This window comes from Gavia stellata, chromosome 1 (assembly GCF_030936135.1).
Source record: "Gavia stellata isolate bGavSte3 chromosome 1, bGavSte3.hap2, whole genome shotgun sequence".
Classification (NCBI taxonomy): Eukaryota; Metazoa; Chordata; class Aves; order Gaviiformes; family Gaviidae; genus Gavia; species Gavia stellata.
In genome coordinates this window covers 22063234-22086456 of record NC_082594.1, presented here as the reverse complement: position 1 = coordinate 22086456, position 23223 = coordinate 22063234, and the positions used below count along the sequence as shown (strand labels likewise).

The window sequence follows — 23223 nt, the reverse complement described above, 5'->3', positions numbered from 1 at the left end:
CTTTGCAGCACTGGTCAACAAAGGCAACCTTCTATGCCACAATAAAAACCCCCAAAGATGCCTGAAATCAGGCATTTAATTAAAAATGGGCCTTGTTTTTAGCAGGCTGAGCAGTCATCTTGAAGTCAGTTGGAGCCAAAGCACTTGGTACCAAAATCAGGTCAGCCTCCCAGGCAAGAAAGGTGTAAGTTGGTGTTGTGAGGTACTGACTGATGGACTGATTAGATGCCAGGCGAGTGGAACCCAGGCCAGCAGAAAACTGCTGTTGCCAGGTATGCGGCTCTGGTTATATGAGCCTCTTGGCTGTTGCTGTGGTTCCTATCCATGCACAGGATGTAAAGTCGCACTGCTGTTGGTTTGGAGCATTTGTGTTTTCCTACCAGTATTTAGTGCCAGTTATTGACAGCCGGAGAGGAGAGTGAGTCAGCTTTTTGCCTGATGAATCTCTGGGTTGCAAGGCGGGTTGACGTGCTGTTAATAGTGAGAGAGACAGTTAGTGTTTGATCTGTTTATGTGTGTGTGTATGTGTCTCCAAGACCTTGGTGGGTTTTTTCTCTGTTTACACACTGTCCTGACTTTCTGTAAATTTAATAGCCATGTTGTAATTCATTCATATGCTACATGTTTTCATAGCCTTTTATTTTATTGCGTTCTCACTGCAAACTCTTTCATCTGCATTCCTCCTCCATATAGCTTCACTTCATTCTCGAAACGCTTGCATGGAGATGATGTAAGGAATCCCTTCTGGCCCTCCTTCCCATTCTCCCTCCCCCTTCTTTCCATGCATTTGTTTGTTCTCCTTCCTAATTGCTCCCAGATTTTCTGGGTGGTCCATCTGTGAACTAGATAATGGTAGAGTGCCTCTGCCTGCTAGGAGCTGGTGTGCTGTGTTTGTGATGTGGCCTCCTGAGTGCTCTTCAGAGTTGTTCTGTCTTTTATCTCTTTTGTTTGTCTCCTGGCTCTTTCACACCTGCTAGAAATCGTGTGCTTGTCCAAAGGGAAGGGTGAGGGTGGGAAAGAGGCAGAGTGGGAGCTTTCTGCAGTTAGAGCCTCTCTGGTTCACGCTCTTTATTTTTTAAAAATTTCCTTGAAGCCAGTGGAAATGAACAGTGCTCAGCTGCGTGCACTGCTCTCCCCTCCTGCCCGCAGCCCCATTGCTCTTGGGATACTGCTGGCAATGTGACACTATGCAGGAAGGCAGAGTGACGGGAGTCTCCTCATTTCTAATGGGAAGTGGAGAGCTGCGTTTAAAACTGCACGGGTCTGTCTGTCACCTCCAAGTAACAGTGTTAGCTTTTGGTTGGAAGCGTTCCTGAAAACATATCCATTAGGTGTTGGTTTGTTCAGGCAGCTGTGGAAGATAAGCTGGCTGTCATCAGGGTCTATTTTCCTGGCCCACATAGCGAATGCTATTTTTGTTCAGTGTTTTTCACAAACAAACAACAAAAAATCACACCCAATTACAGATAAGAGAAGGATTTAGGGAGCTAATTGCTTTTATCATTGCCTAGACCTTAGACAAAAAATAAGGTGCAAGAGCTGGATGTTTAGGATTAATCTGCTAAACAAAAAGCAATTCACAAAGCCCAGAAAGCAGTGAGTGCATCTAGGCTTGCACAACAGGGTGCCAACAGTTTGCTGTGGCTCAGCTGAATTTCTGTAAAACACGAGCAGGATAGCACCTGGGTCCTCACTGCACTTGGGGAAGGAGTGCTGGGAGAGCTGCGTGTGCCACTTCATACCTAAATGTGCATATTCTGTCTTAGAGGATCTTCACCCTGCCAACTGTTCTTGCTAGACACATTTTTCCAGGTTAATAAAAAAATGTCTTCACTAGTGTTAGTTACATCCTTCTGGATCTTAGCCCCTTTGAGCAGTTTCTAAAATAGAATTCGCTTCTACTGATCTAAAAAAGCAGGTGCAAATTTTTGACTTTTCCATGGCAGGGAGCAAACAGCGAGGCAAGTGGTAGATCCGGGAGTGCCTGGTCTGTGCGGGGGAGAGTGTCAGCTCTCTGAGCACTACAGCTGGGTCCCAAAAACCTTGCAAATAGCACTAGAGTGATGCTTGGAGATTATAGCAAGTGTATTGTTTTGAGCTGTAAAGGGTCATGTTCTCATTTCTCTGTATATCTCATCTGGACAGCTAAAAAGTTATTTTTCACGGAAGATGGGATGATCGCAAAATCAGATGATTCCAGGAGCGGGGGATTTTATCAGGGGAAACAAGTATCTGGAAAACTGGCAACTCCAGAAATAGCTTGAGAAGCAGAGGAAGCAGTGCGCGGTAAGGGGCTGGTGATGGATCCCATGCCATGCTCGCCTGCCTGTTTGTGGAAGATGAGTACCTGCGCTTGCCCTCCCCAGCCTGGCACCCGGCGGTGCTGGGCTGGACTCCAGCCCAGCTCGTGATGTGAGCAAGCCTTGGTGCGGGAAGGGAGAGGGGCTCCCTGGCACTCTCACGTAACAAAGGGCAGGATTTCACACCAAATTTACATGAATTTGGAGAGGTGAGAGGGGCAGCTCCTGTGCCAAAGCAAACATGGACATGTGGAGACACCTGCCCAGCAGACCTAATCATGTTAACATGCAAGATTTACACAAAGAAAACAAACAGTTTTTCTACAGGTTTGTGTTCAAAAGTGGCATTGAGTTCAGCTGCAGAGGTTTTTGTGTCTTTAAATAAGTTTACAACTAAATCTTGGCTCATAAAGGGCCAAATCTTCAAGTCCTTATTCACTTTTCACTCCATCTAACCTCTGATTGAAGTCAGCAGGAGTTCAGGTGGAGTAAAGCCTGATTAGGGACCAAAGTAAACTTTACTTTGGAAACCCATGTCACTTTATCGCTCCACTGGCCAACTAATGGAGAGCAAGCAAAGTTGTGCAGCACCCTCTTTGTGACAGTGGATTTCCTGCTTCAGAGGGTTTCTCTGGCTTGGAATTGCCAGAGCGCTCCCTTTCAAAGTAGCTTTTTGTTGTTTTTCTGTTCTGTTTTTAATTGCTTGATGACTGGGATTAGAAAATTATTTGATACTGAAGAACAATGTAGCTTTCATGATTTACGTACTTTACAAGGAGTTGAAGGGCCTGTCTGGGGTGCTGCAGAGAAGTGCTTGCATCACTGAAGTATTGGGAAGAAATTTTTTCAAATTATTCAGAAATCTGGGGGGCAGTGTCTAACAAAGGGGAAGGGGGGTGACTACAGAACTAGCGAGGTATAGCTGTGAGCAACAAGGAAGCACTGCAGTGTGCTTTTGCGCAGCATTGTTCAGTATGCGTTTTTACTCTTGCTGCTTTCAGATGCCTGCTGCCACCTCTTTCTTTCATCTCCATTTCATAAAACAAATACTGTTTTTCAGTCTACCTGAAACAGAGTGGAGAGACTGTGGGGAACTGCTGCTTTCAACAAGGAGACCCACTGGTGGAGATGCTCTTTCATTTAAGTGCTTTTCACCAATCTAACTCTGTTGCTTCAGTGAAATGCACATGACCAGCTCTCATGCTGAGACCAAGCCATCTTATTTATCTTAGCTTCCGTTTTATTTGGTGGGTGGGGGCAGGTGTCTATCTCATTTCAATAGCTGCACGACCCAGTGGGTAATCTGTGAGCTGACACAGGTACGCGTGGAGACTTGACCACTCCACAGGTCCCTGGTGAGGAGCAAGAGGAGAATGTGGGAAACCTGACTGAGGCTTGCGGCTGGGCATAAAGCCGAGAGCAGCAGAGCCCTTAGCCTCGTGCTGGCAGAAGCAGAAATGGGAAAACAGACAACTTTTCTCTTAACGAACCCATGAATGAGCTGAGGACCTGATCTCATGGTTCCCAAGGAAGAGGCGAGCTTTTTCATTAAGTTCAAGAGAAACAAGGCTTGGGCTTATTATATTTCAAAGCACTTTGTCTCTTTCTTGGTGCATTTCAAATTACATCCACCTGAATAGGGAGACAGTGCCAGTAAGGCCCCTTCACATCAGTGGGTACAATGAAACTTATCTGAAACAAACTGTCTTGTATTTTCAACTGGTTAAATGGCATTGCATGTCTGGAGCCAAATTCTTGTTTCATGAATGTGTTGACTTCAGCGTATTTACTCAGGATATGCATGACTGTGATCTGAATCCGGCCCATCCAGTGCAGCTGAGCGTAAAATGAGGTTGAAGAGGGGAGCCATATATTTTGGTTTTGAGGTTTCAGAGTCTTTTTATCAATTTTTCCAGATGTTCTTCACACCATTTCTGGGAAGGAAAGGCAAGATTTCTCCCCCAGCATATACAACAAAGTGACTGGCATATTTACGATTTTTCCTTGCAGCTTTTCTAGTAAAAAGATATTAGACTCCTTTTACTAGCAAAAAGCACATAAAATGATATCAGTTGGGTTTTTTAAATTCTTTGATTCCATATGGTAAACATTTGTGTATGGTAGGTGGAAAACGCATAATTTTGTTTTATTTTACACTTGTCCCTTTTTCTCTCCCTCCTGTCCCATATCAGTAAGGAATCATCACATTATTTCCTCATTTTAATACGTACTGTTAATTTCCGGCATTTCTAACCCCTGCGTGTGAGGCACTTGAAATTACTAGGTTTGATTCTGCTCCAAGTTGAGCAGTGGGCAGGCCGTGGGGCAGAGGTGGGAAGGAGCGGAGGGCAGAGAGGGTTTCAGAAGCTGGCCAGAGGGATGAAGGGGGAGTTGTCATGCTCCCACTGGCACTGGGGACGTAAGTGCCCAGCTGCTAGCACAAACCAGTTGGAGCTGACATGCCCCTTCTCCAGTGCAATTAATTATTTCACATCCTGATGGTGCCTATCACGTAACCTTGAGGGAAATCCAGTGCACAAATAGGGTTAAAACCTGGTGACCTGGAGAAGGATTTACAGCTGTGATCAAATCTGCTAGCGAAGTCAAAGTTGACAGAGGTACAGTATCAGCACAAAGGCCAAAATGAAGCTGTAAATTGAAAGCAAAGATTAGAAAAAAGAGAACATAACAAGACGAGAGTTAAAACTGATTAAGGGGCCAATCTCTCTGATGCCTAATCCTGAGTTACTAGGTTGGGCACAGGGGATCTCTGCAGGGGAGAGAAGAAATCTTCCCTCCAGGCTGCACAGCAGGAGAACTGCTCCATAACAGCTATTCCAGCATAATGGCTTCAGCAGTCTGCCCTGGCCTCAGCTCCTTGGATGGCTAACCCATCTCGGAAGAGAGGCAGGACAGCCTGCATTCACGCCTCTGATTCATGGCAAAGAATAAAGTACTAAGTTACGTGTAGCAAGGACAAGAAAACTGAAGTTGTACTAATACTAGATTTTTAGTGGACAATTACAAAATACTTAAAAGCTTAAAGAAAAGCAATTTGGTTTTTTGCAGATCAACCAAATGTCCTGGACTTCGCTCTGAATTGTATCCAGACACTTTTAAAGTTCATCAGTTTTTGTTGTTGCCCTGAGCTGTTCTTTAGCTTCTTTTGTTTTAAAGAAAAGGGAAAAAAAACTTGTAGGAGTTAAGAGTTTTTGAACACAGAAGTAATTTTAACTTTAGTCAAAGTATGTAAGTGGACTTTTTAAAAACCAGAAAGTTTGGATTAAAAAAGAAAAAAATCACAAAAACAGAACAAAAAAAACCCACTATTACATAGAGACCAAGCAGAGAAAACTTCAACCTCCAAGGTGACTACTTCTGAAAAAATGAGTGAGTAGGAAAAGAATGTTATAATTGCAACTCTATTGCCACCTTATCTTCAGAGGATACTACCAAGCACCCGTTAGAGTAAGTGCAAAGTGAGGCACTTATGGACAAGAAGTAAACAGCACTGATACCAAAAGGAGGATAGCTGAAAAGCAGCAAGCCACACTTAGCCTTTTCTGCTTCTCGGACGTTTAAATTGAGTCAATTCCCACATTTTTGAAAGGCTGAAGGCAAAACTGGGTGGTTTCAACTTTGTGTTAAGTTAGTTGGCTTTAGGAAAGCTGACAATGATGCCTGCCCACCCACCCCCCGCAATTTAATGAAATGCATAAACATATGCTTAATGCTTGCAGTGCTTAGAAATGGAAAGCACTCTAAGCAGAGAAAGATCTCATTTATTATTTTCTTAGGGTTGTTGCTTTTCAGAGAGGCATGTGATGGTTTAGTGTCTGCTTTTTTTAGATGGTATTTTTAAAAAGTGCTTGGTAATGATGTCCAAAGAAGGAGTCTTGGAAAAAAGTTTAGGAATAACAGCCTCAAAAATGGAGGTTAGAATGGATTGTCCAAGTGATTTTTGGGAGTCAAAGGAGGGGTCTGTTTGGCTTTTCTGCCTTAGGACGTCTTAATGACAAAATAAAACGTAAAACAGCCTTGCTTGTCACCAGAAGGAAAAGCTTTGTCTTGCCATACAACTTTAAGGACCAACTTGAAGATTTTGTGGGCTTAGAGTGGAGAATTCGGTCCCGGAACTCTACGTACAGGCGGGGTGCTGCACACAGGGCTGGCTGAAGCTTGCGGCACGCCTTGGCCTCTGTCTGCTGTTGGTGGGTGGTTCTGCCACTGGTACAAGGTGATGTGGCAGCACGGGTAGACTTGCATGCACCTGCCATGGGGCCTGCTGCTGCACGCTGGCTGCAGGCTCTCCTTCCTGCTGGGCTCCTGCGTTCAAACCCCTGAGATGTAGTGGGAAAGGAAAGCTGCTGTTTTGGTTAAGTAGCACACTACCAGGCCAAATCACAAGCTGTAAGAACAGTGTTTCTCCAGGGCATTGGCGAGGGTTGTGGATCCGTGGGGTTTTGTTGATGCGACTGCAGGGCTGGCTTAACAATTCCCCAGACCGTTCCTTACCAGCCGTGGTCATATTGGCCCATCTTTGCCCTATCTCCTCAGTTGGAAAAGCTCAACTGTTTGTGGGTCCATGTGATAAATGAGCTGAAGGAAATGGGATGGTGTTGGGAACACTGTCAGATTCTCTGACCAACTAACTGGTAAGGGCAGGAACTGCTTTATCCATCGGTCACCACAAAGGACATGAATGGAGCTGCCGCTCAAGTTGTGTGACGCTCAACTTTTTCACATCCACGTGGGATAAATGACTTGCAGCCATCTGTGAGCTGAGCTTCGTACCGCATGTTGCAGGCCTGGAGAGCTCACCACTGCATGGCTGCCTTAAGTATGCTCCGAGTCAGTCTTGCAGGGCCGCTCATCCAGATACATTTGATGCTTAACAGACAAGCATTTGGCTGGATAATGTCAAATATAATTCTGAAAGAGGGAAAGTTCCTTAAATAGTTGCCTCCTATCTAGGGAACGGGAGTTTCTCCTCTGTGCCTGTGACATGTACTTAGGAAGCAGCTGGAGGGGAGCTGCTGGATTAACAAGGCCTGGAGATGTTACACCATGGCAGGGCATAAGGTCCCCAGCTTCCTGGGAGAGTTGGCTGTTGTTGAACCCTCAGCAAGGACTTGGTACTCCCTAAAGCCTGGTGCAGGAGTCACTTCTGATATGTAACTTCTTGCACCTCTCAGCCTGCAAGTGGCACAGGCCGTGCTTCTGTCTTCATTTCCCTGTGTTTTGTGCCTGGTGACCCTTTGGTCTTCTAGCCATGCTCTGGGGTTTTTTGATGGCTTGCTGAATATTTACAGAAAAATGCGAAAGGAACATGGATTTGGATGTCTCTTTATTTCAGCTGGATCCTGAGTGATTAAGGAGCAGTGTGTGTGTAGACGCTGACTCTGCAAAGAAAACGCTGATTTGTGTTTTACTGTTTATATGCCTCAGACGCTTCCTTGTGAAATGCTCTGGAGATTTCCTTTGATTACGCTGCAGCTTTATTATCAGTAATGCCTGTTTGCCTTTTAAATTAAGATGATCCCCTACCCTGACTGACCTCATAGTAAAACATTCCTGCAATCCAATGCTTGATAACCAAAAATAACATATCCCCTTTGTGGATCAAAAGAGAGAAACCAGCAGAAGCCTATATTTGCTACTTTTGCTATTCTGTAGGAGCGTGATTCCTCTCTACAGTGTCTCCGAAACCCAGAGGACGGAGGTATATTTGCTCAATCAGCCAGTCAGGACTTTCTTCCCCAGCCCGGGGTTGTTCTGGGTATTTGAGCATACAGGGTTTTGCTGAACCCTCAGCATTAGTGTCACTTGCATTTAAGATGCTTTGCATGCTTTAATTTTGAATTACTGGTCTGCAATAATTTTGTTTTTACATTTTCTTTACACCAAGTCTGTGTTCGTTATCATCTCTCTGCGTGCTGCATAACTCTAACAACTCCCTTATGTGAACTCAGGTAATGGACTTGAGTCTAAACTAAAAGAAAACAAGTTAAACCAAGGCCTGCGACTGTGCTGGGGGAGTGTACTCAGCCAAAAGGGAGTATCTGAGGAAGAAAAATAGGTCTCCTCTGGCCAATTACAAAGGTGTGGCCACAGACTCTGCCTGGATTATGGTACTTGCTCTTTGTCCACCAGGACCACGACTGATGCTGTAAGCCTTTAAGCAGCATTATGCTGCATGAAAGGTGGGAGGTGGAACTTGTGAATAAATCCTCAGCAATACTTGGTGTGTCGTAGAGAGGGATCTGTGAGTCCCCTCTGCCAGGTCATACTTCGGGTGAAGTCATAGTGCTCAAACCTCTGGTTCTTCTTTAGAAGAAACTTAATGGAGTTTGAGAACCAAGAGACTGAAATGAAAATCAACAATCTGCTTGTAAGTGGTTTGGTGATTAGGGTTGATCAAAGGTGGAGAAGTTTCGGACCTTTTTTCTTGCTCTTTGTATTTTATGTTGATGTAACTTTTGGTGACAGAAACATGTCAACAAAGAAACAGCAAAATTCTATGTACGTTACTGTTTGGAATGTATGGAAGAAATCAATTACTATGTTTTAATTCTAAAGTTTGAAAAGGGAGAGAAGAGTATTCTCCCCTCAAAATCTAATCCACAGGTAAAGATGACAAGGACAGAAACTTCCTGATCCTTTACCTTATGTTTAGCCACATTGGATATTTTGCAAAAATTCTTCTTCTGCCCTCCCTCCCTCTGCTGTTGCAGTGCAAGGACATGTTGCAAAACATTTCTTACAACAGGAGAGGAATGTGTGTTTAACAGAGTATGTGACAGTGGAAGGAATGAGGCTGAACGAGGGTTTATCTGCTGCTCCGTTTGAAAAAGTATATGGGTAGGAGGGAGGCTGTGTACTTCAGAGCAGAATTTCAGCTTAAGCTTTGGAGGGTTTTGTGTTTTAAACCAAGCTGTACAATGATTTACCTGTTGCTCAATGCTGCGGCAGCACCGTAGGATAGCTGAAACAGTGACACTGCACCTGCAGGCAGTAGGGTGAGGGGGTTCATAGCTATGCAGATGACAGGTAAAACAGCTGCATGCTTTCTTGTCCTCTGGGCTTGCCCACGGACATATGTATCTTGCTTGCGCTCTGGGCTTACCCATGGATGCTGGGTATTTTCCACTGAAGAGCCATGCCTCTGCCACCGATTCTTTGCGTCTTTTTAAGGTACAGGGATAGCAGCTGGGATATGTGCTTCTGTGTTTTATTTGTGTCATCTTTAGCGGACCTGGTAAGGCTTCACCAGTAGCTCAGTTCTTCCTTCTAGAAAGTGGAAAAGCAGAAACAAACCCAAATCATTTAATATGTGTTTGTCTGACTGAATTCTGAATAATCCAGAAGGGCAGCAAGTTAAAACCAATGGTAACTAAGTGCCTTTGCCCATTTGGTGTGCCTGTGCTCTCTATCTCCTCTAGTAAATCATAACAAAACACAAACTCTTTTCTTAAGAGCTCAGTTCTTGTAAGAGAAGGGGAGCCCTGCATTTTTTTTTTTAACTGGGGTATGTGTGTATTTTCTCAGGGAAGATCCAATTTTGAGACACCTGCATCCACTTTAACCTTCCCTTCTTTGTAAGCCCTGCTTTTGTCACCAGCCAATTAGTGGACTTGGGAGGACATTCTGGGTCAAGCTATACCAAGTACCACAAATCCTCATTAACGCTAATTAGTGCTTAGTAGGTTAATTGGTGGTGAAGCTCATCTTTTTTTAATTACTTGAGCAAATGAGCCAGTGGGACCTTGTGGTCAGCATTGAATTATTCTGTTTGTTTTGATGCACCTCATTTGAATGTGTAAAGCCAGATGTTTGTTGCCTAGATTTAAAGGGCTGTTTGCTTTTGTGAGGGATGAGAAGAAGGGAACACAGAAAAATAAAATTAAGGTCTCTGTTGACACCTTAGAGCAGTTCAGATATGAAAATGGAAGACTCATTTTATTCATGGGATGAAAAATACTATTTCATAAAATGTTGCCTTTAGTTTACCTTTTGATTTGTCATTCACTTAATGAATTTGTGTAATGTTGTTAGCGCAGACTTCCAGGCAGACAGAAATCATCTTGACCCTCTTAGGAAGCCATTGCAAAGGTATTCCTGGCACAAGGTGGTATTTATTGTTGATAGCAACTGAACCTGGTTTCGGATGACTTGAGTAATGACTTTTTTAATCTGTGTTTTCATAGTAACCCTTCAAATTGGGGCTTTTTTATAGTTTTTGTTCTAAGCTACTATTTGTTTTGTTTAGTTCAAAGCATTTTGTCTGTGTCCTTTGTCCTTCATATAATTACAGATAGATGGTTCTCTGCCTTACCCCTTCTGAGGTCACTAACCAGCCAACTTAAGCATATTTCACTGTCACTTTCCAGGTCACTGACTCCCATAAGGCTGTCTGGCTTTGTGATGTCTTCCTTTCTGACACCATTTTTGAGGTCCTGAGTATGAACACAACTATATCCAATATTCAGAGTATGATATCATAATCTCTTACCCTTTGGCGCAGATGCATCTTAAGATGCCATCCTTAGACCCTGTGGGAGGGCTTAGGCACTGGCCCTGAGTCCCTGGAAAGCAGAATTAACACTTAAAATCGTAGCTAATACCCAGGATTGATTTACAAGCAGTATTTCTGTGAGCAAGGCCTAACCTGCTACCTGCGAGTTTGACATCGTCGTTAGTTTTGCATCAAAGTGTGAGGGAGACCGAGAAGTCCTCACTTTGTTATCTGTTTGTAGCATACAAAAACCTTTTCTGAAAGCAGGAACTCAGTTGGTATCAGTGCAAACACTTTAGTTAATAAACCTACTTAACTTCGCTTTTCTTTCCTTTTAGGACTTGTATTGGGAGATCTAATATCTGTTAATAAATCAAATACTCATCCATTTCAGAAGAGCTGTGTTACATTTACCTCTATGTATTAAGAGCTCATTTTATAGTACTTGGCTGGTCTTGACTTGCAGTCTATTTCATCATCCCTTGTACTTAAACCACAAATGGTCTAATTCTTCCATGAGTTTTTCTTTCTCTGCATAGATACAATCCAATATAATGTTCCAAATGGGAAAATCAGATGTGACTTCAGTTTTGAAATTGTTGATTATAATTAGCAATATCAAAGACAGTCTGGCTTTAGCTTCCTTAGAGCTGCAATTTGTCACTCATGTTCAGAAGTCCCTTGACAGCTCACTGTGCTCCACACATTGCACATAGAAGCCTGAGGAGCTAACCATTGTTGTCCTGTTGTAGATACCATCCTGCACTTCATCTGTTGCTGTGTAGTAGACAGGCAGATGAAGAATTTGTTCCTCATGCCTTTTGCTGCTGTGGTTGACTCCATTCTCAGTGTAAGGATTTTGTGGCAGATGTTGCTTATTTGTCCCTTAGAACAAGTATTTTCGATTGGCTTAAGATTACTCTTTTAAGCCATCTATCCAAAACCACCTCCTGGTTCTTCTACTGAGATGGGAAAGACCCTACCTGTATGGTATGTATTCTTCTTTACCTGCAGAATATGAACAAGTATTCCACTTCTGTCATTCACAGGACAGCAGTAGAATCAGGTAGTGTTTTGCTACACTTACCAGTCAGCGGACTTAAAGTTACCCAGCAGTCCTCCGCAATCAGTACGAGGTTGCACAATACAGCATCGCTAGTTTGCACATGCACTGGTAATGATTGATTCTGCAGGCTGTCAGGAATATGACTAAAGGCTTGTGGGTCAAGATAAGGACCGTGAGATCGCTCACCAATTACTGTCACAGGCAAAACAGACTCGTCTTGGGGAAATCAATTTCATTTATTACCAATCAAATCAGAGTAGGATAATGAGAAATAAAACCAAATCTTACAAACACCTTCACACCACTCCTCCCTTCTTCCTGGGCTCAACTTCACTCCTGATTTTTCTCTACCTCCTTCCCCCACAGTGGCACAGGGGGACGGGGAATGGGGGTTGCGGTCAGCTCATCACACATTGCCTCTGCTGTTCCTTCCTCCTCACAGTCTTCCCCTGCTCCAGCATGGCATCCTCCACAGGCTGCAGGTGGATATCTGCTCCACTGTGGACCTCCATGGGCTGCAGGGGCACAGCCTGCCTCACCATGGTCTTCACCACGGGCTGCAGGGGAATCTCTGCTCCAGTGCCTGGAGCACCTCCTCCCCCTCCTTCTTCACTGACCTTGGGGTCTGCAGAGTTGTTTCTCTCACGTATCTTCACTCCTCTCTTCTCTGTCTGCTGTTGCACAGTTGTTTTTCCCCTTTCTTAAATATGTTATCCCAGAGGCGCTACCATCGTCGCTGATGGGCTCAGCCTTGGCCCGCAGTGGGTCTGTCTTGGCTGGCATTGGTTCTATTGGACATAGGGGAAGCTTCTAGCAGCTTCTCACAGAAGCCACCCCTGTAGCCCCCCTGCTACCAAAACCTTGCCACACAAACCCAATACACTGGCGTATCTGTTGCAGGTGTAATTCTGTGGTGCCAAGGGAAGGAAGGGAAGAGACAAGTGTCTAAAAATGCTGACAAGTGTAAAGATTCTTAAGGAGGGGTCCATAGGCTGTACAAGTTGCTAGTTCAGGTGTCTGAGCTTAGAGACCACACGAAAAAGAGTAGGATTGCTCCCTTTCTTTCATGGACAACTCATTATGCACTGAGGACTGTGAGCCTGGATATTACCCTAATGAACTATTAAGTGGAATATAAGCCTGCGTGGCTCGATTACTTATTATAGGCATCTCAGAGATTCTTTGGTTACTTTCTTGTTTGAAGTTAGCAAACTGCTTCAATGAAAGGGAGTTGTTTGTTTAAAGCTATTGTAAGCTTGTTGACAGCAGCAGCTGTGCTTGCTGGGATTTCCATTCCATATACTAAATGTATGTGAATTTGTAATCTAATCCAAAAAGATATCAGCGTTGGCTTTCAGATGTGTATCCATGTTTGCAGCATAACCAGTGGAATTACTGCTTGTGAATAAAGACGTGAAAGAACAAGCAGACTGTGAAAATGTGGTGCAAATGCGATAAAGACGCTGCAAGGAGCTACACTAACAAACAGATCCCTTCTGTGCACTGGCTCCATCTCAGTGGTGGGAACAAGGGTGAGATGGAAAAAACCAACGTAATCGCAGAGGAGCTTTGAACTAAAATAGACTGTAATATTTTTTCAAAATAATCTGATACATAACAGTTATTTGAAGCTCCAGTGCAATAAGATTTGGACAGCTACGTTATTTTAAAACCCCATTGAACTTAGTGGGACTTGTACACGTAATTAAGTGCTTTGAAAGGTCAGGATCTTAGCCATCGTTTGTTAATTCTGGCCATAAAGTTCTTGATGAAATGAGTTGTGTTTTTAATAAAAATCAGAGTGCAGACTGTCTCTAATGATTTGTGTACATATGTTAAACCGATTGTAAGCATACTGTATTTTTCACCTTAAGTTTGTATTTTCACTTTCTGTAAATTAGTAATAATTTTTCAGACCTTTGACAGGAACTGTGTAAACCAAAGAGGTGTTTAATGAAAAACTGCATAGAAAGTTTTCTTTCCAGTATGGGAGGTGGAAATGAGAGTCGTCTTTAGAAGACAGAATTAACTATGGGTCCCACCTTTGGTTGCTTCAGGCCATTTTGCAGGTGTGATAGAAGCCTTTTACCATGTGCTAAGCCACAATGCTTTGCTCCTTCTCTCTGAGGCAGTTTGTGGATGCCGTGATTCATGCACATAATACTAAAGAGAAATCTGCTTTTTAATATTCCGTATCACTTGATGTCAGACTTCTGATGTGGTTTGTAATAATTTATAGGCATCAGGCACTCAGAAATCAAAATGCTGGTAATATTACGGATGGATTAACTAAATGTAAACTTATACAAAATAGTCTTAGAAAGGAGGCGTTTCCATTTTTAGAGAGTTCTGTTGATAATGTGCAGTTTAAAGAAAAATTCCTTTTCATGCTACAACCATCTTAAATGCTGACAAAGTCAAAGCTGCCAAGTACTTGAAATACAGGTGACTTTTACCTTGAAATTATCTGGTTACTTACTGGTATATTTTTTTTCTCTCCCTCAGCGTGAACGAACGTGATCATTTGTTAAAAAGGCTCGGCAGGAAAACTCCTCCGAGCCTTTTCCGTGCTCATTCTGTCCAGCAAAGTGTATCACGTAAGTAGCGGATCATGTATGCATGTGTGTTTCACAGCAGTCACTCCCAGATGTGTGAAGTGAAGGGTGATTATTTTTTAATTAAATTGTAGGTAGAGATAATCTAGTGCAGAGGCTGAGCTGCCAAGCAAGACACATACATTTGGAAGTGGAATTAGTGTATTTGGCCCTAGGCAAGTGGAGCTCAAATGTGGATAATTCCCTGGGATCCAATCAACAGGCCTAAATGACAAAATCCCGATACGCAGGTTCTCTAAATGTAAAATCCTGATAGTCTCAAGAATACTGTAAAATCAAAAACTCTGCAGGATAAAATAAATGTTGTGGTAGAGCCTAGCTTAAATAGAAATGGTTTCTTTATGAAAAGTTGTATTAGCCATGGTTAGCTGAGAATACAGTAACGTTTCAGGGATGCCACTTAGGGCTTCTGTGTGTTTCTGATGAGGAAAGCCATGGCGTGCAGAGCTGTCTCTCTCCTCTCCCTCTTTGTCCTCTGCTGGGAGAAGAGATGCAACATCACATCTTGCTGCTGCTACTGTTTGGAATAAATTGCATTTCTTGTTGGTGTAGAGGTCATCCATTTATTCATCTTCCTAGAGGAATGTGTGACAGGCCTTGATCTGCTGGAGCTGATGTATTTTTTGTCAGTGTTAGAAAGGCTTCCACAGCATTAAAAATAATCTAACAGCTCTATAGGCCAGATACACTGAAAGACCATGCTGTCTTGAGGGACCGGGGAGTCCAGTCAACCCCTTCTGGTAGTAAAATGCAGTCTCTCTTGTGGTTAAACTGGTGGTCAAAATATGCTCATATTACTAAAGAAAATAGCCCCCCAGCGTGCAGTAGTGCTGCGCACAGGGCAAGGAGCAGGCACTCAGGATTTGGGTTTCATATTGCCGTTGCAGTGAGAAATGACACCCCTGCCTGTTTAAGAATCCCAGGGAAGTCAAATATCGTTGCTGGCTGTGACTTCTTCTGTAGCAGAACTGTTGTGGTTCAGGCCATGGAGGCAGGGCTGGGATCTGAGAACCCAAATGCCTGAGGTATTCCTGTTTTCCACAGGGAATTTGACTAGAAGGGGTGGAACAGTGACGGATCTGCTAGTCTTTGTCCTTCATAGAGCTGTTGCAAGGCCATCACTGTCAGGGATGTAGGGCCTTTAGTGATCAATCCTATTGCTCCTGGGAGAAGCGGCCGGTGCACAGAGCAGCCCTGTGGACCATGTGCTGCTGCCAGGATTTAATCCTTTGTGTCAAGGAGCCAGGGATGCTGACAGCAGCATGGCTTTGGGCATGCAAACACACTCTTTGAGAAGATTCCAAAGTCAATGATTGGCAGAAGCAATCCGTAAAATGCATAAATAAACTGCTGTCAAAGTAGTCTGCTGTAGAGACTTACCACAGTGCAGAAGGGAGATACACCACTGGTGACTAGTCAGACTTAATACATGCTTTTAGTCTGGTTATTAGTAGATGAATAGCTATTATTTCCCAATATTGGGAAAGAAAAATGAGATATCAAAAAAAACCCTAATTTGGATAACCAGCTTCCCTATAAATGCAAATGATTAAGTGCTAAATGAGTCAAGCCAGGCAGGACAGGTTACAATCAACCATCTATTTTTCACATGAATGTAAATTTTGATTGTGAAGCTGTTAGGATTGCAAGACCCTTTTTACAGCCTATCCACGACTCTTCAAAACTTCTGTCATCTCTTGTCAAATGTTATTTTCCAGTGTTGCATAGCTGCTATGTGTACAAGGCTATGTGAAATCCAGGAAACATATGTGCTGTTTTCACAACCCTAAATTGTACCATTGTTTACTAAATGCTAGAAATCTTCAAAGCAAAGAGTTGATGAATAGGGCAGTAGCCTTGACATGCTGGGCTGATATCTTAAATCACACTACAAGCGCTCAGATTGAAGTCTTGAATTGTTCATATTTTTCCACCAGGCTCCAAGTTCCCAGCCTGTGAAGGCCACTTCTTCCAAAATTTGCTTGTGTGACTTCAGCTCAGAATCTGACACTTGCATATAAAGCAGGAAAATTATTTCTTTAGTTAGAGCTGACAAAGGCTTAAGCAGATCAATTGCCTCGGTCCCAACAAGGAAGGAAAATGGGATTAAATTTCCTAGCACAGATTGTAAAGATGCAGTACTGGTTTGAGAGTCACTTTGTTTTTGACAACAACTGTTTTCAAATTTTTGGAGAGTAAACAATGGCTAAATACTTTGTTTCCAATCACATGGAAAGGAGAAAAATCTCATGGGGAGTTTCAGGGCTACTCCTAGTGGTCTGGGGGGGGAGGAGAAAGGTGACTAAGTCTGCAGAGCCCTGTATTGAAAGGCAGAAGCTCACTCTGTGTGTTTCCTTTGCTCTTTGTTGGTGAGCCAGCCCCTCTTCAAAAGCATTAGCACAGCACAGGACCTTCAGGCAGGACGCATGGCTGGGGTGCTCCTATACAGCACCAGTCTCTGGTGGATCCAGCCCCCGAAATGGGGGGCAGAGCCACACAGCCAGTGCTGTGTCGGTGCCATACAGGAGTGCCAGCCAGGATTAATCTCTTAAACGTCTCCTCCCACTAAAGAAACTCTCAGAGTGACTGCCTTGGAGAGCAGCCCCTGTCTATCTGGAAGGGTATGCTCTTTAAGTGTGTAAGAAAGACCTTCGTGGATGGTTTTCTTGCTCTGGCTTTGTGTTTTGTGTTCCTGAATCACCTAGAACTGTCAGAAACATGAAATCTATCTACTAACTGTACTGTCAAAGATCACGTGGTTCCTTCCTACCAGTATAACTTCTGTGAAGCTTTATGAAAACTTAAAAAGGTAACGTTCCTGTTGGATGGCATTGTCATGAGACTTTAGTGGAAGAGTTTTATATCATTGTTGAGCCCATGTGCTAACATAAAACCATCTCAGTGGAATCTTGTAGGCAACAGTGGTGATGCTGACCTCCGGGCTTGGTGTAGCTCCTGGTGAAGGTGCCTAGTGAAATTGGAGATTGCTCGTGGCCATCTGCTTTCTAAAGCCTCTTAAGAATGAGCAGGAAGTGCCACCAGGCTCCTCTCAGATGTGTCTTTGGACCCTTCCCTTTAGTGTGCTGTGGGGTTCACACTCAAAGAAAGGAGCAATAATGACTCCCAAAAGCTCTCCCTCTCAGAGGGTTTGCTGGCAATGAGGTTTTCTCCAGCTGAGCTTTCTCCAAGTCTCCATCCAAGTTAATATTTTTTTTTTTCCTGTGACTTTGTGAAAGTAGCATCTTCTTTAAATAAGCTCTTTAGATAGAAAAGATGGTTCTTGACCTCCCCTTTCTTCCTGCATGACTGACCTGTATCACCTGTGCCCCCAGAGCCTCACCGGCAGGATGGGAAGGGTGATGCTCCCCACTTGCTCAAGTACCCTCAGACCTGACCATCTTTAAGGAAAGTCCCATACCATCCCTCTAGTGCAGTTTCCCTCCTGTAATTCAGAATACCCCCTGCCAGTGTTTAGTTGTCATTTGTCTCAGCCATACTCTTACAGCTGAATCCCGTTCTCGTTAAGCACTGCTCTGGCAGAACTCCCCCTGAAATGTGGAGAGCTGTGCCTGAATGAGGATTACTGCACTTGGCCCAGATTTCCTATGCTAGCAAAGAAAATCCCTCTTCCTTTGGCAGAATATGGTGATTGCATAGAGTAAATCTGAATGCAGAGCATATGGTTTGCACCTTATTAATCAATGGAGAAAAAGCACCTGTCATCTGAGGTTCATTTCACAGTATGGGGGCTAGTGAATAATAAATAATAATAATGTGTTCATGCTGAGGGCTCTAATCCCACCATTTATTCTCCACTAGCAGACACCTTCTTCCTCTCACTTTTCTGCTGGTGCATTTTTCATTTGAAAAACAACAGGGTAGCTACTTGAGATGCTTTTTAAACTCCATTTTCTCTTACCTTGCATGTCTTTGAAATGTAATATACATTCTGTGGTTTTTTCTAAGCTACGTATTTGTTGACTGTCAAGTGGACTTGCCATCTTTTAAAACCAATTTAAGAAAAAGAAATAAGAATAATTAGTTTAGAATTGATGCTGTGGCATCTGGCTCTGTTTTCTACATGCAAATACCGGTAGATTAGTATCTGGGACGAAAGAGATGGGACCATTTGTCAGGAATTCCGCTTGGGTCCTTTAGAGAAAACAGGCATAGTTTATCAGCAGAGAAATTAATGAATTCTGTAAGCATTAGTCAGAATGTTCAAGACTTAAAGCAGCTCTCACTTTCCCAGGATAAGTGGAAGAGAGTTGCTGGAGAAGTCAAAGCTGAGTTACATTTACTTTTTAATTGGTAAATGTGAACTGCAACATCATAGCAAATCTCCTTAAAAACTGTGCAGAACCAGACATTTGGCCTGAAAGAGAATTTGGCGGGCCAAGTGATACCCTAACGCTGATTTTTACAATGTCAGAGGGATTTTTGCTATCTAAGAAGCAACATTTCCTAAGATAGAAATTTTTTTAATAAAAAAAGCCCCTCCCATCCCCCCAAACCCTAAAAATTAATTTTAGTGGATTGGAATCTGGACATTTTTCTCCAAAGGCAAACAACATGATGGTAAAATGCATTTTATACTTTGGAGTATACTAAACCGTAATACCACTGCATGTATGAAATAGTGAAATACTGCGGAAGAGTGTTTCTGACAGGCTTCCAGTGAGAACTGCCGCCTTGCTGGCTGGGACAGACAATTCAGGTGTATCAGAGGAGAGCATAAAGAGCAGGAGGCCTCTAAAATAAATCCCTGAAGTGACTAAAACTGTACGCAGTCCTTCTATGAGCAGATTTTCTGGAATAAAAAGAGCGCTCTGGACCCTTTCTGGTTCTGGTCTTGGAAGCTGTTGCATATGAGTGCACTGTTGAGCTTGCGTAGCGTTACTGCCTGTGTTCAAGACACATGCATGGAGACGGTTTCTCTAATCGAGCATTGAACAGACCAGAATAGTCATTGCAGTGAACAGAAAAAGCGTGTTGAATTAGAAGCCTAATGGGAGACTAGATCCTGATCTACTAATAGAATATCAAAGCTTTAAAAAAAAACCCAACACAATGCTTTTAAAATTCATTAGGTTGCCTGATAGTATCTGGTACGAGTGAAACCTTAGATTTGATGAGAACGTGAATCTCCTCTTAACAAATGAGCCTCACTGACAGATATTCAAAAGTGTGCCTTTCCTCCATTAAGAGAAAGTCTCCGAGTACAAAGGTCCTTCCTTCTGTGATGGCCGTGAGTGGGTTGTGCCTAGAAAGCCCCAAAGAAATGTGCTCCTTCCTTGGGCTGCTGCAGGACAGCTGAACAATGAGGGCCTTGTTCCCAGGGCAAGCTCATAGGTGTGGTTTTAAAACTGGAGTTGGGGGAAAAGTTCAAACTTCCGAAAAGTTCCCTAGTAACTGGCAGATGGAAACTTTCATTGTTTTTGGAGGAGGTCTGAAAATAGTGGAAATGCTTGGGGAGTGCGGATGGGACTGGAGCATTCACAGTGTTCTGACTCCACAAGGCAGTCAGCTGCCTGAACAGCTTGAAGCTCAATTTTAATTGTAATGTGAATAAAAAAAATGTAGTATGAACTCATCTTCCTGTGTAGAGATCAACAGGAAAAGTTTTAAATAAACGGCCAAATGTTGAGCTTCAACTATGTAGGGCAGTGTGTAAGCATGGGTATTGCAGCCTTTCCCATGATGTATGCATAAAACCCTCATTGCTGATATTTCGGGATGGATCAAGAACATGAGGATGTAAGGATACCCCTGATAGTCTTAACCATTGATCATCTTAGCCTGAAATTTTTTGCCATGTTAAGGTGTTTTCTACTGGTGTGAGAGAGGTGAATGTATTTCTTTTGATTGCATTTTGCATTGGCTTTGCAGAGTGCTTGGGCTACCTGGCTGTTTATAGGCCTGTGCTAGCACTAGAAATAAGCAGGTCACGGGAAGATACCGGGGGCTGATGGGCGGCACACACTGGTGCAGTCAGTGCTGGATTTGTAGTAGTTATGGCAATTGAAGAATCTACTCCGCTGAATGATCTTACTGGATAAGTAAATCTAGAAAAGCCATCTTGATGCGGGCCAGGTTATGGGGCATGGGCTTCAGTCTTTTACAGCTTAAGGTTGCTGTCTTTGACCAAGTTGACTTTCCGTTGAGAATTTAGCCAAAAAAGCCAACAGTATGCTGGCCCTTAGCATGGAACAAACCCACTGAAGGTATTTGTTTAGGTGTGAATCTACCCTTTTTTTAAGTGAAAGCCTATTTTGTAAATTATATTTCCTTTGCAATTATCCAGTGTGCATATACTTTTTTCCAAAAGGCTGTTTGCATTTTGTGAATGTATTCTGTGAACCTTCAGCTAAAGGCAGGAAAAACCAACCTCTACCTCTGTAGCTGTATGTATATTGGCATGGAATTGCTCAGGGAAAATAAAATGGGATGCTGGGATGATCGGTCACGTAATCAAATTCCTGCAATCACTCCAAGAGGGAGATGTGACTGGAGTTAGTTCTGTTTGAATCCCCTCCATTTACTGGCAAAGAATTCCGACCACGCTTGTGATTCAGGTCAGCTAACCTGCTGGTAGTGTGCTCTCCTGCTAAGGGAGTGTGCATTCTGCCTTAAGAGCTCGAATCTATAGCGAAGTCCCTGTGGCTTCAGAGGTGACATCTACCTGCATTCTGTGAGAGAGGAGAAGACCCTCCACTTCAATTGAACAGTAGTCATCCCTAATGTTGGGACTCTCTTCCCAGCAGCTTACAGCTGTATAGGAGTTGCTGACCACCCTCCCTATGCAGGCATCAGCCAGAGGAAAAGATCTAGGAGTGCTTGAGCATCTGTGCTTGGCTCACATGGTCCCAACTTGGTTGTCAACATGAAGGTTTAGCAAGCCTCAGTCCGGGGATACAGTTCACTGGCCTTCTGGATACTAGCATTAGTCACCTGCTTCAAGGCAGGCTGCCTTCAGGCCCATGGGGAGCAAGTTCAGTCTACAGCACCAAGGTGCTTAGGGGCCTCACATCTTTCCTGCCGTAAGAGGGTGTTCAGCCCCATCTGCCTTTCTGTCACAGGGTCCCTCTGTCCCTCCAGTCTTAATCTCACCTCAGTACCTGATCTGGGGGGGGGGGGGGATATGCCTTGAGCCTGTTAAGGGAGGACTCCTGAAAGACATTTGCTAGGTCTCTGGGTAGTAATTGGGACATCCGTCCTTATCCGATGCTGTGTCTTTCAGCCTGGGTGAATCTGGGGCAGGATTTCAGAATTCACAAGCTCCTGCTTCCAGAGCTTCTTGGGGGAGATGCAGAGTTGCCCATGGAGAGTAAGACATGGTATAATTCTTGGGTTCTCCCGGGTGGTGTTCCCATCCGTCAACTCTTGCCTGTTTTCCTACTACGTAGCATTATCTGGTTCTGTATAGCCTGTGACTTCCCTATTTCTCCATTTTTATAACTATGCTAATCTGCCCTTCTTTTCCTTTCTGGTTGCCCGTTTACACCTGAAAATCACCTTTCCTTGGTGTCACAGTCTGTTGTACTTTGCTGTAGTTTTCCATTCAGAATTTTCTGTAGGATCATGTCTGCTTTAAAGATCGTTTGGTGTTTCACCATGTTGGCCCATAAGCTCTTGTGACGTCTTTACCAATAACGTGGAGTTTTGCAGATGATGTCAGAAATGTCACTTGCCTTGTCCACAGTACTTTAAAATAAATCAGGCACTTGGTTATTTTCATCTGCGTAATTTCTAGGGAGACCAAAGGATTGTGCTAGCTAGCAGGATTAACTTGTGTAAAATAGAGATCTCCAGAATATGTTTAAGTTTACTCTATTCAAGATACGGGTGACTGGCCAAGGGAATCGAGGGTTTCTTGGTATGATTTGTCAGATGCCACCTGGAAACTTGTTAAAAAAAAAAAAAAAAAATCCTGAATAGAGTTAAGAGGAAGATGTGACTCAGATCCAGTTGTGGTCTCAACGTTTCCATGTTTCGCCAGGGAAACTGCTGATATCAAGCAGACTATAGAGGAGTCAAGCCAAAAAGCATATCTCTACCTGTCTGTTAAGTCTTTAAAGAAGCTCTGCCACTATGGGAGTACACATAGTGTCCAAATCAATCTGTAGCTTATTAGTCAAGTTAACTCAGAGGGAAAAGTTGACTGTGTACACTAACCTGGCCTGGGGAGGGGAGCAGTAAGACAAGAGCTGGCAGCAGACATCCTTTCTGTGCCACGTGAGCAATGAAGTGCACAGCTGTCAATGTCAGAAGCGCAGCAGAGAAATCAAGATTGTTGCAGTGTGTCATGTAACTTTAGTGATGCCTAAAACTGTTCCTGAAAACGGGCTGTGCCCTTGAGATGGACTCCAGTGATTTATTTTTCTTCTTCCTTTGTTTTTCCAGATGGGTATGCATTTTCTCAAGAAGAACACGGTGTTGTTTCCCAGTCGCAAGTTGTTCGATCCTACGATACAACCAAAAGGAGAGCAGAAATAGAATAAATGGTTCTTTACTTGATGTGTGGTGGGAATAATGGGATTTGGATCAATGCATCCACTGTTAACACGTTCTTGACGAGGGTTGGCAGCAGCAGCAGCCAAAACACCAGAGAACTCATTTCTGTGGCCTTAGCCAACAAGTTTCTGTATTCTCCCTGCAAACCTTGAGCACGTGTTGTGGGGGGAAATCATTGTTTAAATTCAGTCGCAAAGCTCTGCCTAAAGTTTT

The 23223-nt window shown here is 43.4% G+C and overlaps 1 protein-coding gene across 1 annotated transcript in view; it reads left to right on the top strand.

Annotated features, from left to right (window-relative positions):
• The window catches only part of ATP8A2 (ATPase phospholipid transporting 8A2), a 286903-nt gene extending 263906 nt beyond the window's left edge, over positions 1 to 22997 (top strand). Inside the window, exon 33 of the mRNA XM_059825756.1 lies at positions 22900 to 22997. Within this exon, the coding sequence (XP_059681739.1) occupies positions 22900 to 22997 (98 nt within the window). The remainder of the gene's footprint in view (positions 1 to 22899) is intronic.
• Positions 22998 to 23223: the final 226 nt, after the last annotated feature.